This window comes from Electrophorus electricus, chromosome 12, assembly GCF_013358815.1.
Source record: "Electrophorus electricus isolate fEleEle1 chromosome 12, fEleEle1.pri, whole genome shotgun sequence".
NCBI lineage: Eukaryota > Metazoa > Chordata > Actinopteri > Gymnotiformes > Gymnotidae > Electrophorus > Electrophorus electricus.
In genome coordinates, this window is record NC_049546.1 from 5412213 (window position 1) to 5432212 (window position 20000).

The 20000-nt window shown below is 44.9% G+C and overlaps 1 protein-coding gene across 2 annotated transcripts in view; it reads left to right on the forward strand.

The window, feature by feature from the left end:
- The first annotated feature begins 1327 nt into the window (after positions 1-1327).
- Positions 1328-20000, forward strand: part of pcdh19 (protocadherin 19) — a 48293-nt gene continuing 29620 nt past the window's right edge. The window contains exons 1-2 of one of the 2 annotated variants that reach the window (XM_027014877.2): positions 1328-4544; positions 7265-7610. In XM_027014877.2, the coding sequence (XP_026870678.2) occupies positions 2353-4544; positions 7265-7610 (2538 nt within the window). In that variant the 5' untranslated portion in view covers positions 1328-2352. The remainder of the gene's footprint in view (positions 4545-7264; positions 7611-20000) is intronic. The other variant, XM_027014878.2, reaches the window with a different exon arrangement.

Below are 20000 nucleotides of genomic sequence, written 5' to 3' on the forward strand. Positions count from 1 at the left end.
AGATAAAAGATTAACTCAGATCATTAAACAAGAACAATTGTTTACTCGACCCGAAATCTTACAAATATTACAAATGAGCCTGATTTATGCTTGAAATGCCTGCATTATTGGCAAGACCGTTTCCCTCCATGCAACCACTAGATTAATGCACAAAAACCCTATAGGCTGTTCCTTAGTGGATTGAGGGCAGAAGAAAACATAAATGTCAACTAAACAGGGTCAAGGCAGAACAGATTCCTCATTTATATGTTCAATTAATACACTTTTTCTATGCAGGAAAAGACGCAACGACTAGAATATTTTAATTAAAGGATATAATTATACAAATAAGTTTCGAAATAAAAATTAAAAAAGATATCTAAATAAATCTGCTCGTCTGCCTCCGAGTTTTCACGGAAAGTTCGCTCATGCAAGCTATTCTACACGTTCGCGCACTGAGCACATGCATAACAGCTCTCGTAAAATGTCCCAGGAGAGTATTTCTAGGGGCAAAAAAAATGAATTTACGCACAGTAACCAGTGAGACAGGTCTGTATGCGTGCCAGGAGAGCGTATATGTGAATGTGTGTGAGGAGATACAGAGAGAGAGGGAGAGCGAGAGAGAGAGAGAGAGAGAGAGAGAGAGAGAGAGAGAGAGAGAGAGAGAGAGAGAGAGAGAGAGAGAGAGAGAGAGAGAATGAGCTTCGTTAACATGGCCAAATCAAGTTTTCTCTATTATCCGAACTAGAAACAACTGCCATTCGCTGTTTGTTTGCTTCATTCGTGCCATGACGAGACAAATATTTATCATCATTTCTCGGAAGTATTTCATATCATTACGGTTCCGGGATCTGTTCCGCAAAGCAACACGTAGCCTGACCTTCGCTGTATTTTATGCCAGAGCAGATATTATATATTATTACAGCTATGTTATAAGACATGAGTAATGTTTAAAACTCCAGGAATACAGCACTGAAGCAGTTCTGGACGCCAAAGACAAGAACTCTAACGTGTGCGTTTTTTAAAAAAAAATTTAATCCGTTTAATTAAACACATTCAGAAACCACAGTGAGACATGGTGGACTTTACGTTATTGGATTCAAATTGGGAATGAGCTGGATCTCGACAGTCACGGGTGGGAAGGAGCGCTTCTGCGCTGGCTCTCCGCTAGACGCGCCTCGCACTGTGCGGACCAGGCGCTAGTTGGCCGAGTTCCGCGGCAGGGCTTGGCCACGCCCACCAGCAGACCCGACTCTCCAGTGTAACCTCTGATTGGCTGCGGGGATTGCGGGTCCTGAGAGTGAGCGCTAGGACCGAGCTTTGCGTTCGGCAGTATGCACTGAAGATGCGTGTGGTGCGCTACATTGAGAACTGCGTTGAGAACTAACCCCAGCCACAGACTGGATATTTTCAAAGAATCCACATTGTTTTTTGGCAAGTCAAGTTGAGCTGAGCTCCTAAACATAGTCGACGCTAAATTGATCACTAATCAGTACTTTAAATAAGGATTTTCTTTTACTCTGACCGGACTACGACCTGATGATAACGACATACGTCTCTTCTGAAGCAATTTGCAGCAAGAAATCATCTAGACTTATAACCGAGGAAGCATCCACGTCTTGCTCGAATGGGAATACTGGAGGATTGTGAACTGGACAAGTACAATTAAGACTGGTTCGTGCACCATCATCGCTGTTCCATTTTCCGAGGTTGGCCGATATTCTCGCCCTGATAGCCTACAGTTTCACTCTCAGTCTGGATTCTTTACCGCTTCAGTGGATACGGGTTTTGACTGGGCTAATTGCGGATGGGAGATGGGAGCCATTCTAATTTGAAAATATTCAAATTAGGAATTATTTCAATTTGAATTATGTGGATTTGGCACAAACCGTTCATATAGAGTTATTTCTTTCGAATGATCATGCGTGCGTCAGGAATGATCGTGATGAGCCTGATTTTTATTAAACTAGAACATTTTTAATCTTTCGTTAACACTCATAAGTTATGGACCTGTTAATCTTTTGAGATTCTTTTTTCTTTCATTGACACAAAATGGTCGGCTCACAATATTGGTCTGTAATACACTGCGGTCTTAACTTCGCCTACATGCAAATGCTCACAGTCATTTTTGTCGTTCATAATGCATTCACGTTTTTTTAATTAATTAATTTTTTTTGGGGTGATGCAGGAAAGAGTTCATATGAAAATACTGCAATGAAGTGAACGAAACTCGCCTGCAGTTCCGGCAATTCCGATGAATTGCATAGCAGCTCCACATTTTTTCGTTTGTTTTTAAAGGATATTTGTCGGGCGTCATTTTGATGAAATGAACGTAACCTACTGGGACGTCCGTCGCGTCGTTCCTAGCAGTACATGGTGATGCAAATGACCGAAAGAAAGAAACCATCAACAGGTATTCTGCATTCAAAAGAGATGGATTTCTTACAAATCATTTTGTGTTTTCTCTTGTGCTGGACTGGTGCCAATGCTGTTTTCAATTTGAAATATTCCGTTGAAGAAGAACTGCGGGCAGGGACAAAGATCGCCAACGTAACGGCGGACGCGAAAGTTGCAGGCTTTGCACTGGGTAACCGACAGCCTTATTTGCGAGTCATCTCCAATTCTGAACCGCGATGGGTTAATCTAAGCCCCGCCGGACTACTTATCACCAAGCAGAAAATTGATCGGGATGCTGTTTGCCGACAGACACCGAAGTGTATTATCTCTTTGGAAGTGATGTCCAACTCGATGGAAATCTGTGTGATTAAAATTGAGATTATTGATGTAAACGACAACGCACCCCGTTTCCCCACCAACCACATTGACATAGAGATATCGGAAAACGCCGCTCCAGGTACCAGATTTCCCCTAGAGGGGGCAAGCGATCCGGACTCGGGAAGCAACGGCATTCAAACCTACACAATTACACCCAATGATATTTTCGGGTTGGAAATTAAGACAAGGGGAGACGGATCTAAAATTGCAGAGCTTGTGGTGGAAAAGACGCTGGACAGGGAGACTCAGTCTCACTATACGTTGGAAATCACCGCAGAGGATGGCGGAGACCCCCCTAAGACTGGAACTGTGCAACTAAATATCAAAGTAACTGACTCAAATGATAACAATCCAGTTTTTGATGAGCCCGTATACACTGTTAACGTGATGGAAAATTCCCCTATAAATACACTGGTCATAGACCTGAATGCAACTGATCCGGATGAAGGGACAAATGGTGAGGTTGTATACTCATTCATTAATTTTGTGTCAAATCTGACTAAGCAGATGTTCAAGATTGATCCCATAACCGGTGTTATAACCGTGAATGGCATTCTGGACCACGAAGAATTACGCGTGCACGAAATAGATGTTCAAGCCAAAGATCTGGGTCCAAATTCCATCCCAGCTCACTGCAAAGTAATTGTCAATGTAATAGATGTCAACGATAATGCACCAGAAATTAAACTTCTGTCAGAAAACAGTGAGATGGTAGAGGTGAGTGAGAACGCTCCTCTTGGATATGTCATCGCGTTGGTGAGAGTGTCAGACAACGATTCGGGTGCAAATGGAAAAGTGCAGTGCAGACTGCAGGGCAATGTGCCTTTCAGGCTTAACGAGTTCGAGAGCTTCTCCACCTTACTTGTTGATGGCCGGCTAGACAGGGAGCAGAGAGACATGTACAATCTGACCATTCTGGCCGAGGACAGTGGTTATCCCCCTTTAAGAAGCTTAAAGTCCTTTGCTGTTAAAGTAACGGACGAGAACGACAACCCTCCCTACTTCACCAAACCACATTACCAAGCAATGGTACTCGAAAACAACGTCCCGGGTGCATTCCTGCTTGCGGTATCCGCCAGAGACCCGGACCTGGGAATGAACGGTACAGTGTCTTATGAAATCATAAAATCAGAAGTCAGGGGAATGTCTGTGGAATCATATGTCACCGTAAACTCAAACGGCGAGATTTACGGGGTAAGAGCTTTTAATCACGAAGATACACGGACATTTGAATTTAAAGTCTCGGCCAAAGATGGGGGTGATCCTTCTTTAACCAGCAATGCCACAGTGCGAATTGTAGTCCTGGATGTAAATGACAATACACCCGTGATGACAACTCCACCACTGGTTAACGGGACCGCGGAAGTATCCATTCCCAAAAATGCTGGAGTTGGTTATTTGGTTACTCAAATCAAGGCCGACGACTACGACGAGGGCGAAAACGGAAGGTTGACGTATTCAATCTCGGAGGGGGACATGGCGTACTTCGAAATTGACCAGATTAATGGCGAAGTGCGGACCACAAAAACATTTGGAGAAAACTCTAAGCCATCCTACCAAATCACTGTTGTGGCCCACGACCACGGCCAGACATCCTTGTCTGCTTCTGCATACATTGTCATCTACCTCTCTCCGGACCTTAACGCACAGGAACAGATCGGACACGTGAACCTGTCCCTCATCTTCATCATTGCCCTGGGCTCTATCGCTGCCATTCTGTTTGTCACAATGATCATTGTGGCAGTCAAGTGCAAAAGGGATAACAAGGAAATCCGAACGTACAACTGCAGGTACCCAAACAATTTGTTTTGTTGTTTTTTTTTGCGCAACGGCCACACTGGTTTTACGTAAATCTTACATGTACCCTGTAGTTGAGTGTTATTCGTGAAATGATATACAACAAGTGCAGCCTGGAAGTATAAACCCTGGTAAATGCATCTGCATGGTTGGTGTTTCAGCTCATATCGGTCGTGGATGTGTTGACGTGCTGTTGTGTGCATGCAGCCAGGCCTCCAATGACTGCAGTGGAGAGATGTACCAGCAGAAAGAAAAATCCCAGCAGGAATACTGCTGTATTTTCAGTAGCTATTGACATCACTGAAGGTTTACTCATTAAAAGAAAAATAATAGTAAAACAGGCACACTTGTCCTTCCACCATCTTTATATTTCAGATATTAGGCCTAGTTGATTGTAATTAGGCCTAAGTCATGTACAACATATTAAACGAAATGATAACATAAAATGATCTTTACTATCTCAAAATGTGCCATTGTAAATATTCGACTACAACACGCCCATAAAAGGCAGGAGTAACACCATTTATTCTATTCTATTACTTTTATCTGCCAGAGCTGCCCATCAACAACCATAGGGAACAAAGAAGCCTGATCCTTATGCATACAAAATTAGCCTGAGCTGCTCCTTAACTGCCAGGTCAGAGCACAGGAATTCAGTGATTTCAATCTTTTGTTTTGCACAGCCCCTGTAAGTTAACTGAATAGCAGTTTGGCAAAAAAATAAACAACAAATTTGAAGCCAATATTAACATGATGTCTATATATATATATATATATATATATATATATATATATATATATATATATATATATATATATATATATATATATATATATACACACACACACACACACACACACACACACACACACACACACACAACTGTGAATGAAAGGAAAAACATAAATGCATGGTAATAGTCTTGACTAGTGCACAGGCCAAAATATTGTTTTGTTCCTCTAGTGTACTTGGAATCCCTATTAATCCGTTACATAGACCTCTCAACGTTCACTCCCTATCGTTACATTACCACTCAAGATTTCCATATAAATTGCTTTGGCAAATTTAATCTGAAGCCATCACCATATTTCTACACTGAATATATTTTTTTGTTGACATTCCTGTCATGGGATGCAACATAACCATATTGAGAGAGATGTTTTGGGCGAGAGAACATCATAAAGCATGATAGATATATTTACAAGAAAGCCTTTATTCAGAGCGACTGCAGGTTGGCTGTCCAGATCCTTTGTGTAGATTGCAATGGTTCACATTTATTTTTTTTTTGCTGCAGACATAAACCTGATGGAGGCTCTCAGCTCTCCCAGCAGGGGGTTATTGAGAGCGCTTGATATGCTTTGCTTGTGATGTACTCAGAGTCCTATTTTTGACTTATCCAAGATCCACCGGCTTGCACTCCCAATAAGAGGGAACTTAATACTTAATATTGGCCACATTGATTACAAAAACAAAACAAAACAAAATCCTACCATAATAGACATGTAGAGTAGCAGTTAAAATACATAGAAATAATAACAGCAAAAATAATGTTAGTTTGTGATGTTAGAATATTAAGATTAAAACAATTGGCCATTTCCAGGTCACAAATCAATTAAAAAGCAAATGGAATGTCAAAAATAAACAAAATAAATAAATTACTATAAAATTTTGAATACTTCTTCTTTGAAAGTAGTTACGTTATAAAATATACACTTTTGTTAAGACATTTTAATTCGCGCTGCACGCTGTTTTTTTTCGGAGGCAGCGTCTGTACATCTGTGCTTGACTTATTTACAACCGTCTGCTCAGTCGTATTTTTTTCCCCTGTCTGCTTGCCATTCAGGAACCATGGTACAAGCGACAACAGAGAGATCCAGTTCCTGTCTCTGTTCTTGAGAAAAATGTCCCCCTCTGCTTGCTGCCCACTTTGAGTTGGAGGAGGAAAACTGCCTTCACTTGCCCTCCAAATGATAAGGTCATTTTGCTCCACTGGAAAAAGGAAACAGCATATGTACACACAACCCGCAACCACCTGCCCCAATAAATACAAGAAAATGGCAAAAACAGAAGCAGAGCTTTTAACTAATTCTAAGAACAATCTGAAAATGAATGGAGCAACCAGAAAATAAATAACTGTAATAGCGTTTGGGGCTAAGACTCTCTTGGGGAGAATAGATGGTCCAGCAGGGAAACACAAACCTCGCTCATGAACTCATGCCTTCATGTCCGGAGTGGAACAGTCCAAGTGACCTCTTCCGAATTTCAATATCTCTCATGTGGTGTGATTAGAATTCGAATCCTCTGCTAGTCAGAAGTAGCTAGTGTGAAAAAATTCAAATTTGTCTCCAACTGCCAGTGGAGGTTTACTAGTACTGAACGCAAAAGAAAGGAATGAGTGTGTGCTGGTATTTGAATATTATTGCTTACTCTCCTGATGGTGTTCTGTGTCATTTGTCACTGTATGTGCTGCTTTGGTCTGGCATGTTTGCATTGTGCTGCTTGTTTGTGACGAGTCGAGCCGCCGAGCATGAAAATGTAAACAAATGAGGAATGTGGGCTCCATTGGTGACCGGAGGCCAGCGGGCTGTGCCCCCTCTCCGGCTGTGCCAACGGAGCCAGGCTGCGGCGCCTCTGTAAGTGCCAAAGCCTGCTCTGGCATGAACTTGGTGTGCGGTGGGAAAGGCAGAGCACTGCTTTATTGAGTCTGTTCAGTTTCTTCTACCTGCGCAGGGTGGCTGAATACTCCTACGGCAACCAGAAAAAGTCCAGCAAGAAGAAGAAGCTGAGCAAGAACGACATCCGGCTGGTGCCGCGAGACGTGGAGGAGACGGACAAGATGAACGTGGTGAGTTGCTCGTCCCTCACCTCCTCGCTCAACTACTTCGACTACCACCAGCAGACCTTGCCGCTGGGGTGCAGGCGCTCCGAGAGTACCTTCCTCAACGTGGAGAACCAGAACTCCAGGAATGCCGCGCCCAACCACGGCTACCACCACACCTTCACCGGGCAGGGCCCACAGCAGCCTGACCTCATCATCAACGGCGTGCCACTGCCAGAGGTGAGAGCCGCTCTAATCAGACTCCCGCCTGCCGCGGCCGGCAGCCAGGCCGCTGGGGAGGGGCAGGGAGGTGCGGGAGGAGCATGGGGGGGGGGGGGGGGGCGCATGGTGTTTTCAGTCGGCCTGGGCACGAAGGCCGCGGAGCTGGGGTGGCACGTGGAAGGGCCAGAGGGAATCGCGGTTGTTGGAGGGCAAGACAGAGAGCGCTGGGCAGTTGTTTGACCAGAGCAGACAGATGAGTCATGTCCACGGGTGTTTTCCCGGCATGACGCAAGCTTTTGCACTCAGTGTGGTGGCTGTGACACAAATGAGCTGGAGCCCCATGTATGGATGGTGCCGATGATGCAGCAAAGAGCAGCATGTGGAAGCTGGCCTGTTGCCAGGGTGCATTATTCGGCCACTTCTGATTCTGCTGTTTCCCATTCTTGTTTTGGTTTGTTTTGCTTTGATTTGTGCGGAGCTGCTGTGAAAGAGCCGGTGCCTGAACATCTGCCAAGAGCATTGACCCAGCTAATCGGCTGCGCTGTGTGTCATTTTAGGTGCGAGCGTTAAGAATAATCATCAGTTAAACGGCCGGTGTGTGAGTCAGGCGCTTGCACTGCTGCTCATAGCAGGTGGGCCCAGGCTGCGTGTGCCTCTGTTCGTATGTGCACAGACCCACACAGGGCTGGAAGGGTGGATGCGCAATCAAACCGAGAACGGCTTTGGTGCACGAGGAACGAGCGCAGCACTGCAGATCTTTAGCTTATAGATCCACTAGATCGGAAGGCCTCTGAGCAGGCTTGATGCTCCTCTGAATGCCTGGCGGAGTACATGAAGGAGTGTGACACCTGTGAGGTGAGGAGGAATGTAAAATTGACAAAAAACTAAAGGTAATTGGGGGAAAATGGCTTGCACATATGCTGTCTGGGGAAGGGAGCCAAGGAGGTGTGCCATAGCCAAGTGGGAAACATTAGACTTGCATTGAACCACTGATTGGCTTTTCCCAGTACTGCCCTTGTTTCCTTAAGATCACGGGGGTCAATCAAACGCACTTAAAGCCGTGCTAATATACCATGGTGTTAGGCAGAGGCCACTGTCCCAGGCAGATGCCATATTAAAGTGGTTTCAAATCTGCGTATTGGACCATGAGAGCACGGTATCGACAGAATGGAGCTAACTGCACCTCTGTGGAGCATGACCGGTGGCACCCCGTGGTGGGCTTAAAGTGCACACCAGCTTGACAAAGGAATTATGGAGTGTTGTAAAAAGCAAATGTAGTAGCCAGGCATATTGGCTTAAGCCTCTAATAGGAGCACCTTGGCAACAGGATTAAGAGACCTCTATTTGTCTCGGCTGATGAATAAAAAAGAACAGTAGGGGGAAGAAATAAGGCAGCAGATTGAGTGTGATGATCTCCGATTCAAAGCTCCGTCGCCTGATAGCTATGCATTAGAGCGGCAACGGAGAGAAAAACAGAGTGAGTGAGAGAGAGAGTGAGAGAGAGTGTTAATGCCAGGCATCTGGGCTTTTTCCAATTTTCTCTTGGCCAGTGATTGTTCTGATAAAGCCCACTGCTCGTTTGCATGCAGACTCCATAAGGCGGTGCGCTCCACCTGACGCTGACAAACATCGCTTTGACCACGGCCCTGCATATTCTTCCTCTAAGCCTGGAGACAGAGTGATGATGGCATTAGGGCTAATCCCTCTCGTGTGTATTTGTGTGTCTGAGTGAGACGGGCCTTTTATTTTCCCATTCCCTTAGTTGAATGGAGTGGCCCAAATTATTTCTCCATCATTGTGACGTTTATAGAAGACAGTGGCTCAATTTCCAGATATTGCTGTTTAAGAAAAATCTTGTCAGCGTAATTACATACCCATTTATATGGAGCACAAACAAACAGTGCAGCTGTGAAATGGCCGATAATAGCTTCGTCATGCTTTGCAAGCCTGGGCTTGAAGGCACTTGACTGCAGAAGGCAGGGTTTCCCAAAGGTCTAGCCAGGGCACACTGACTCGTGCACAGCTCTGATTAACACTGCTTCTCTTCAGACCCAAAAATACCCAGCTCAGGCCCCTGGGCTGCTGTGTAACCATTCATATTTCAGATGTCATATGGATATGTAGTTTGTGTGCTTAAAAACTCCCATTTGTAGCTTATCTTCCAAAGATTTATGCACTTTGACGAGGGCTATAGTAATATTTTGCCAAACTTAAAGCCATTTATAAAGACAGCCTTATTGAAATTATTCACTAATTCCTAGCTGATTATTGGTTGGCTAATTTAAAACCTTGGAGAATTTGACCAGTTGTAGTGCTGCTGCTTCCGATATTGCCCGTGTGCACACTGAGACAGCAGCATTTACGTCAGATGTAGTACTAATCGAAAGAGCTGCCATTAGACAAGGGACAACTGCAAACATCCCTGCCAGGAGCATTAAGGTCCAAGACCCCAGTAACACGAATCTCAAGAGCATAAGTCCAGAGCTCTCTGCTTCTAATGCTGTCTCTCTCTAGAGATGGTTTTGTGCTGGCTGTCTCTGAGGTATCGAGCTACTTGTTTTCAGCAAGCAAGGTGGTTATACTTGCCTGCGGTTTACCTGCGGAGTTATATGCGTGCCAGAAAGACCCAGACTCCTGCCAATTTACACCAGAGCTGTTCGCAAAGGATCCTTTAAAGCTAAAGGAGTGCTCATGGCAATATGTTTTTGAGTTGCTAGCATGTGTTATGCTTCACGCCACCTGCGATACAGTTAATAAGATAAGATTCTGCAGGATATCGATCTGCATTGAATTATCTTTATGTGAAAAGATATGAAAGGTTCATTCGGCTGAATCTCATTAGAGTGCTAAATGGAGTGGAAAAAGGGAGGCCTACCCCCTTAGTTTTTTCCTCTGAAGATTTACATTGCATTTTTGTTGGAGGAAATCTGCGCACGACTTTGCCAAGTTTTGCTCAATGCTAATTGAAGTACTCCTCCACCAGATGCTGGCATTCTGCTACCTGGGAAATTACTCCATAAATCCCACAGCTAGCATATGGGACTCAGATACAGTGTAATCTGTAAGCTTGGATGCTCAGTAAGCATCCCTCAACAAAGGTCCAAAAACAAGCTCGTGTTTACAGCAGTGCGATACATATGCTGCAACGCAAAGCACGGGCGTGAGAGTTTTGAAGAGGAAAATGATCTATACTCCTGCCGTGGCACCTTATTGCGTTTTCTTTTCCATATGTGTAGAGCCCGAACATCTTATCCAGCTTGCAGCTACAGCCTTAGATTTCCTTGCCGTCAGGCTCAACTGCGCCGCACACACTCGCATGTTGTTTTGAGTATTCAAAGCAAATGTCACACTGTACTGGTGTTCTACACATCTGCGGCTGCTGGTGGTGCCAATCATGTGCAGCCCCCTCCAGCTCTGCTCTGCTCTCTCTCTCTCTCTCTCTCTCTCTCTCTCTCTCTCGCTCTCTCTCTCTCTCTCTGTTTTTCTCACTTAGTCTCACTCTCGCTCTGTTTCTCTCTCTCTCTCGGTCTGTCTTGCTCACGCTCTTGCACTCTAAGTTTATATTATATCTTATATCTTAATTGCACCGATGTTATGCCATACAACCTCATAGACAAAGATAATCAAACTGTAGTTTAAAAAAGAAAAAAAAAAACTCCCTTCCTTCCTGTCAACCCTTCAGATTATTAATAGGGCTGCAGTATCTGTTGTACGTATGGGCTAATTAGCTGGGTTCCTTTCTCCTCCATCATAATCTTCTTCCCGTTCCTATGCAGTTTTGGGTGTGGATGGTCTCCATCTTTGTCCTGCCACTGAAGTCAAGCTTTTTCAGACTGATTGAGCCGGTGACATGTTTGTTTGCTTTTTTTTGGTGATGGACGGTTTGACTCATTTAAAGCAGTGGGATTTTGTGTTCCTTCAGTTTTCATCACACTTGCCCAATTAGTCATCCTAGATTCCATACACGATTGTAAAAGTCACAGTGCGCTGTCTCCCGGAAGAGTCTCTGTGGACTAGCGTACTCTGAGGCACGGCCATTTTAACAGATTCATTGAGAGGCACTTTCCGACTCTGTAAGAGGGGACAGACATCATTGACATGCTTACACACTACACGCACGCATGCACGCACAGACGTGCACACACACGTGCGCACACACACACGCACACGCACACACACGCACACAGTGTTACATATAACAGAACAAGCAGGGAAAAAAAAGTGATAGAGAAAGGGAGATAAAAGTGCTGTTTTAGATGAAAATGAAATTGCATAAGAAGGCTCTTTTGGGGGCACAGCTGGTGTTGTGGCCTTCGAGTGCTCCTTTGCTAAAAGATGCAGCAGGAATGTAGGAATGCTGTCTAGTTGCCCGGCCACTGTCGTCGTATGCCAGTGTTAGAGCACCATAATATCAAGCAAGCTCATTGTAATGTAGAGCCTGTGGACGACGCTTTCATGGGCTCAGTAATGAGAAAATCCATAATCTCTGTGACTCACTGATTTGGAGCAAAGTTGCCGTGTATGCGGCAGGGAGGGGAGAGTTTGCACACAACCGTGCGCCATGCAGACTGTCGTTCTGTGCGCTACCCCGCAGGTGGGCATCGCTAGCAGGCCCAGCCATCATCGATGTGGTGCTCTTTTATCCAAGGGAGGACATAAATATGCCAGAAAAACCAAAGGTAGCCTTGAGGTCCGGCGGGACGAGGGGTGCGCAGCCTCCAGTTGGGACAGAATGAGTCAGGGCAGGGGTTGCGCGTAGGGCTGTCCAGGCAGCATCAGTCTGTGCATGATGACTCTGTGCACTGCTCTAGCCGTGTGGTGGGGGGGAGGGGGGGGAGGAAGGGAGAAATTTTCAGTGCTTGATTGTGTTTTTATGTGGACAGTAATTTTTTGCTATCTTTTCTTTTTTTCTTTTCAATTCGACAGCCTTGCCTATTTGAGAATGAGAATGAATTGTGCCTCTGATCTCTACAAGAGTGGTTTCCATAGAGCAGAAGTGTGAGTTCTCTGCTCATCATGCTTCCTTCGCTTGCTAAACCGTATTTCCATCTCCATGAAATTGTGCACAGCACCTGAAAATGTGAATTTAGGCCTCTACCTACTTGCTAAAAAAGAGGATAAGACTGCTGTATCTACAGACAAAAGGCACATAAGAGTTTCATATTATCTACTTTTAAAATCTAAATTACTATCTACCACAAGCCTATTACAAAGCACGTGTTGCAGTCAGAAGAGAAAAAAGTCATAAGTGAAATTATGTGCTTTTTCGACATTTTTAGACTAATAAAATAATTGGATTAATTGAAAAGTCTGCTAAGCTAAAGTGACTGAGTTAAAAATCTTTTTAACCTAAAAATTTAACACATCAGCAGTTGATCTCAATGGTATTCATCTCCCATAGGTTATCCTGATTTCAGTTTCCAAAGCCTGAAAAAGAACGTCATGGACATTCTCTAAGTTTTTACGGACATGCCCTATGAATACACTATAATTTATGCTTTGGTTCTTTGACAAGAGAAGGTCTGTAATGTGTAGAACCCCAGAACCAAGAAACTGAATGAAATTCTACAAGATATAAAAAATGGAGACTTTTAAGTGGTCTAAAGCTGGATGTCTGTAGTAATTCTGCATGTGGATAAACTCTCTTTAAAATCCATCATACTCCTGTGTTCGTTTGTTCTGACTAAGATGACTATATTAGTCGTGGTCTTCAGCTCCTCCTGGTAAACGAAAAATGTACTTGGCTCCCTTTTTGGCTTACTTTGAAATCCTTTTCATTAAAAAATGTGCATTTGGAAGATATCAGGCACTACAAGATATTTTCACACTTCCCCATGCAACATTTAATGTGTGATATCGCCAAGATTTGCTGTGGGAAGACAGAACCTGTGAAAGCATTCCTGATAGAGACCTAGCTGGCCACAGGAAGGTAGAGTTGAAAGGCACAAGAGAGAAAAACTTCATTAAATTATACTCATTCTCTCTCTCTCTCTCTCTCTCTCTCTCTCTCTCTCTCTCGTTCTCTCACATGCACGCACGCCCGTGCACACACACACACACACACACACACACACACAGACACACACACACAGACACACACACACACACACACACACACACACAGACACACAGACACACACACACACACAGACACACACACACACAGACACACACACACACACACACACACAGACACACACACACACAGTCAGCTTCATCTCTCATTAACACAGATTTAGCTGCCAGCACTGAAAATGCCCAGAGTTAAATGAATAGGAAGGGAAAGGTCGGCCTACATTCTTTAATACGAGCCATACCAGTTGTTATTGCCGTGGGGAATGTGGAGAGGCAATGTTTTACCATACACTTATCATCATACTGTTAATGTATGCAAATACATAGCCTTCCTCAACAGTAGGGCTTGTCATGTTGACAAAATGTGTACTATTGTTCAAACGATTTAACAAAACCATGCAAGCTATGCACCCATTAATATTATGCATGGAAGACACAGTAAAATGAAAGATAGTACAGCTTTGATCCATATGCATAATCCCTGTAGTCTATAGTTGACCGAGGGTGGTAATACGTGCCAATGCAGACAGAAAGGGGAACTTTGCTGTTTAGGTGTAAGCAGAGAGCTCTACAAATCTCTATTGCCCCATTCCTTTTTTACTCATCTAAAGAACACTCAGTGATAACGTGCCAGACTGATTTTCCTCAAATGCAGGGTTGGAAAGGTATTCATTAACATTTAGAGCCACTTGTGCTTACAAACACAAAGGGTGAATTCATTTACCATTGTCCATTCATGTCTGGTTATGTCACCCAGGTTAACAGGATGTCCTCTGACCAATACGCCACTTCATCTGAACAGAGCCAGGGCCACTGTAGCACCACATACGCGGTTGTTTTTTCCCCCCAGAGTAAAACCCTAGATACGCACAGAGTGACCTTTAAAATCTCCCTGTTCTTTTTACCCAAAACTAAAAGGAAGTCAGTATGTGTGTGTGTGTGTGTGTGTGTTGTTTTTTTTTTTTTACTTCTAGCCACCACGCAATGCACCTTCTGCATGTGTTATCATAAAGCAGAAGAATATGCCAGGGGCTCAGACCTGCTGGCCAGGTTGGCTTTGCTCGGCTGTGCCAACGTTGTTTTTCTTGGACTAATATCAGTCCAAGATAACAGTTTGCGTATTGATTGCCTCCCACCTCCCAACTTCCATGATAAAAACCTATGATAAAACACAGCTTGATAAAAACCTATGATTGTATATGGAGTCAATTACACATCAGGATGTGCCTGTTAGCCCGGGCCTTTACTCTGGTGATATATATGTGAATGCGAGAGTGCCAGATCTACCCGGCTAACTGCACTGCCTTTCATCGAAGATTAATTTGCTCCTTCTCTGCATGTTTATATCGTTAACAATAAGAGATCCCCTTTCCTCATCTTCCACGACTGTGATGGATCCCGGGCTATCAGGCTGGGCTGCCAGGCTGTCCGGCTTTGCGGAGAGACGGCTTAATGATCGGAGTGACTGCTGGCAGGGCGGTGGACGCGCGGCGGGGAGAATGGCATGCCGATGTAGCCAATGTGCATTGTTCATCTGCAGAACAGGAGGCAGAGCGTGTAATGAGCTGTAGCGGCTGCCTGCGCCGGGCCTAATGGACTATGACCGGCGCTGGTTCTTCCCGGGGCCTCGGCCGCTCCTGTCGCGGGCGCGGCCCGGTCCAGCCTGCTCTCCTGTTGGCGTCCAGGTCCTGCAGACCACTCCCCTCTACCCCACTTTGTCTGGATGCTGTAAGCACTGTTTTATTTTAAGTGGATGCCTTCTCCCTTCTGCATAACGAAATCTGAAAGCAGGCAAACAGGCTGCAGATAAACAGATCCAATGTTCAGAGAGGAAAGCAGGAAAAAAGCGCAGATGTTAGACTTGAGATTTTTGAGATGCTGTTTCTCTGTATTGTTTGCTATAATCTTTTTTTTTTTTTTTACACAGTAATCCTGTTTTGCATTTTGATTCCAACGGTTCCCTGAAAACGATTCAAGCAGGCCTACTTTGCTGGTTTGTTTCTCATGACGATGAGCTAGAGGATGGGCCTCCACTGCCCCAGCTTGTGAGGTTATGGAGACATAACCTTCTGGGACCAGGAGAAGGCAACTAAGGCGGGACGGGCCGGGGAGAACCCCAAAGCAGCCGGGAAGGCATCCTCTGAGAGCAGCCAGTGAACCGCAGCACATGGGCGCTTTGGCACCCCCGTCACGTCTGCCGTTCGACGTCCCGGCGGCCGGAGAGCCAGAGTTAATGAATGAGATTGGTGTGCTTGCCTTCGCCCGCTCCTGTGCGCCGTGCTTTTAACTGGGGCTGCGGTCTCCCTGGCTGCACACTGACGAGGCAGCTGTTCTGTGGGAGGGAGCCGGCATCAGGGATGGTGCTGACTACATGAGGTTGAGCAGTCTTGTTCTCCTACTTTAATGATGACAGCCCTAACGTGCCCTGTGGGTCGGCGGGGGCGCGTTACTATGGAGCTGTACCAGCGTGCTCTCTTGCCCGCCAAAACTTCAGAGGCTTTGTTAGCCTAAAGCCATCTGACAAGAAGCACTATGGTGAAAACACACCGTGTCTCCCATGGCTATGACTGTGTGCGGGACACACAGTGGGAGAGTGGGGTGGAGCGGTATTCTCTGTTGGTATCTTGTTTATTATGCCTTGGGTGTGTCATATAACAAATGGAGGGAGACAGTTTTCTCTCTGGGGTTCTTAGACTCTCCCCAAAGAGTGTGATTAATTGTTATTGTACTCTATTTTTATGGTGCGCCCTGAAATACATAGGTATGGATAGGCTGACAACGCTGCCTCAGGACCCCTCTGACAATGTTTGCTTTAAGGTATTTTCATATTTTATGGCCCCTGTTGATTTAGCTACTCAACAGCACTGCTTGCCACTCGACGGGAATGCTGGTGCTATCTGGTGGGCCGTAAACGGCGCAGAGAGCCTTCTCCATTGTCCACAGGCTGAGTTTGCACACAGCTCCGTTGCTTGGGCTCGACGGCGTACACAGCGCCTGCTAGAGCCAGGCTGCAGGCAGAGAAGAGTGGGACTGGCTCTTGCCCCTCAGCCGCGTGTCCGAACGACAAGCACTGGGTTCGGCCTCGTTTTGGCTAAGACAACGGGGAGGGAACTGTCGTTCCCTCCTGGCTCAGGGGCATGTCCCGGGGCTCGGCTGCTGTGGTGCGGTGCGGGCGCCAGGTGGGGAGAACGCGGCCAGGCCGGCCAGCTGGAGAGGGGTGAGGGGGAAGCGGCTTTGGCGCCAATGCTAGCCGGGTGCCCGAGAGACCTGATACAGGGGCCGGTGACACAGAACGGTGAGGAGACAGACAAAGCAGACGGAGAGAGATTCTAATTATAACTCTCTGGGTCACAGTGTTGTGGTGGGCTACACTAGGCCCCAGTAAAAGATGACTTTTGGTTTTAATTTGGAGGACTAGCAATAATCCAGACTAAGTCCCCTAAAGCTGCAGCCTCCTCTCTGTCGGATTACAGTGCTGTCTTTAAAAGGATAAGAGCTGCTTATCATTGCCTTCCAAGACTCCTTAGCAGCTTCACATATATATATATATATATATATATATATATATATATATATATATATATATATTATATATATATATATATATATATATATATATATATATATATATATATATATATGAAGAACTGGTTACAATCAAATAACTATGTGACTGAGATTACGCACACATCTAACGATTGAACGGCTGAGACAAAAATATCTCCGTAAAATATAAAAGGACACGATAACCAAATCAATGTATATCATAAACACAAACATTTGGTCGCGCTTAATTAAACTCTTACTGTAGAAAGGATTTGTCCAGCTGCTCCATGTAGGAAGAGGAACTCTTAACAACTCTCCTGCATGTTGTTTTTTTTAGGAATTACACTCAGATATGAAAATCTTAATACTAATATGGAAATGCAAAAAGGGCATGTTTTGAAATGAACATGTTGCATAAGTTCCTTTTTATTTTACATCCCAGACCATCATATAAATTCAGCCTGCATTGCTTTGTTAACTAGTAGACTAACATTAATGGCTATCAAGTACGTTTGGAGAGACTGTGAGGTGATCGAAGATTTATTTACTATTTTATGCTGCAGCTTTAAATAAACATGAGGTAGATGACACTTAGATCTGAGTAAAACCTGGCAGTGAAACTTTTTTTTGGGGTTGGATGGGCTGAGATACAGAGAAATAACACTCCCTTCAATTGCCCCATTTGTCTAAGACACCGTTAATGAAGTGTTAGTTGGCTCTTTTGTTCTTGGCTAGGTAACTTTCAGAGCTGGTGGGGAATAGACACCAATCTAGCACTTGTCACAGTAAAAGTTGTTCAAAATTGCATGTGAGAGGCTGTTATGTATCCCAAAAGGGTGGAGAGAATGTGAGAGGGGACTTTAAGAGAGAGAGAGAGAGAAAGAGAGAGAGAGAACAAACCAGAAATAGTGGTGCCTCTAAGCTCATGCTTGTTTACAAGGTGAGATCTTTTATTAACTCCTCTCATTAACCCTTACACCCACCCCAGAGACCAAGTTTTCCACAGAGAAAAAGCATCCCTTTCTGCCAGTTTTCACCTTCTCACTTGGAAAAAACAAATGACATAATTGATATAAATATGAAATAAACAAATGTGAAAAAAAAGAAAATCTCACGCTGTTGGGTAACTAAATGATTCTGTCTCAGTGTGGGCTGTGAGAACAATGCTTTTGAAAAATATGAAATCATCTGAAATATTAGTGTTAATTATAAAATCAGTGTTGTACCTCAGCCATTGCATTATGAATCATATATCATTGCTTTTGCAGGGCCTGCATTATTGTTCAGGGAGCTCCTTTTGGAGCACAGAGGATGACTTCCTGTCTGCTGTAGACTGTATCCTCTGTGTATTGTTTGGGTTGACCTTTAATACAGTCCCTCTAATTATTGTCATCAGAGAGAGTCTGCTAACCAGGATAGTAATTATATCGCATTTACCTGAAGGGATGAATTCACCAGTCTTGGCAGTCCAGTCAAAACCACCAACGTTATAGGAGCTCTGAATTTAGACAGCTGGATTTTGCAAATGATAAGCCGAAAAATAAAGCTACCAATTCTGCAGTTATACAATAAAAAAGGTACCAGAGCAATCAAACTCTCAGCATGTATGATGATATATAAAGTGAAAATAACTGTATCTGTATAGGATAACATGGAGAAAACTCAAATAAAGAAAATGAAAGCCACGTTTCATGCCAGTAATTACCTAAGTGTAGACTGTATTAATTTTCATCAAACTCCTTCCCATGGAGGTGTAACAGCCTCATCTCAGAGAATGAGTTTCAAAGATCCTTTAAATTGCTTGTTAAGCTAGTGTTGGGGACCCCGGGTGTCAGATCTCTGCTGGTTCTGAGAAACATGTGCCAGAGGAACTGATCGGTCTCCTAGCTCAAACGCAGCTGAGCTGGGCTGCTAGCAGCACGCGCTTGCCTTGCGTGGTCCTTCTGTAATTAATTAAAAAGAGGGGCCAGTTATTCCACTTGCTTCAATGCTTTATTTTTTGCAGAAATTTCCTTCGATGCCCCGATGGCACGTGTCCCGCGCCCAAGAGGCGCTTTCCCGCGGCGTCTCACGCATGTATTTGTGCCGTCTGGGCTACTGTGTGGCACAGCCGTGCTCCTTAGTGAGCGGCACATTATCTTCCCCACTGTGCCTGTCACCTGAACAAAACGCTGGAGATGTCGTCCGCCAGAGCTGTGGCCACTCACGTCGGACCACCGTGGCCACTCGCGTCCGATCACGCCATATTCCCTGAGAGAAATCTCGGGCAATCACGCCACAGGAGGAAGGAATCGTCCCTGTCATGCTGTGCTGCTCCCATCCTCGCATGGAGAGAGGACTGCTTTTCTCCCTCACTTGGCTATTTTAAGTCCTCTTTAGAGCAGCATGCTCTGAGCCGTGTGCCGCACAATTGGGGTGGGGGGCGGGGGTGGAGGCTGTGCTTCACTTTCTCTTTCAAGGCTTCTTGGAGGGATGAGCAAAGGCCACAGCTGGAGACGGCAGAACAGAAGAAGCTGAATAGGATACGACTCAGTGAGGCGGGGCCGTCAGGCCGGCCAGCCCTGCAGAAAAGGGAGGTAAATGACATTATCCTCCACTGCACCCAGACAAAGAGCACAACTCCCAATCTGCATCTAAACAGAAAGAAAATCTAGTCCAGAGACACACTCGCGGCCCATAACCCGCTGTGCACGTGCAAAGGGAACACGCACGCAAACACTTTGAAGAGACAATCCCAACAGGTTGTTTATGGCGAGCAGAACCAAAGGATTTCTGGTCCTCGTTTCA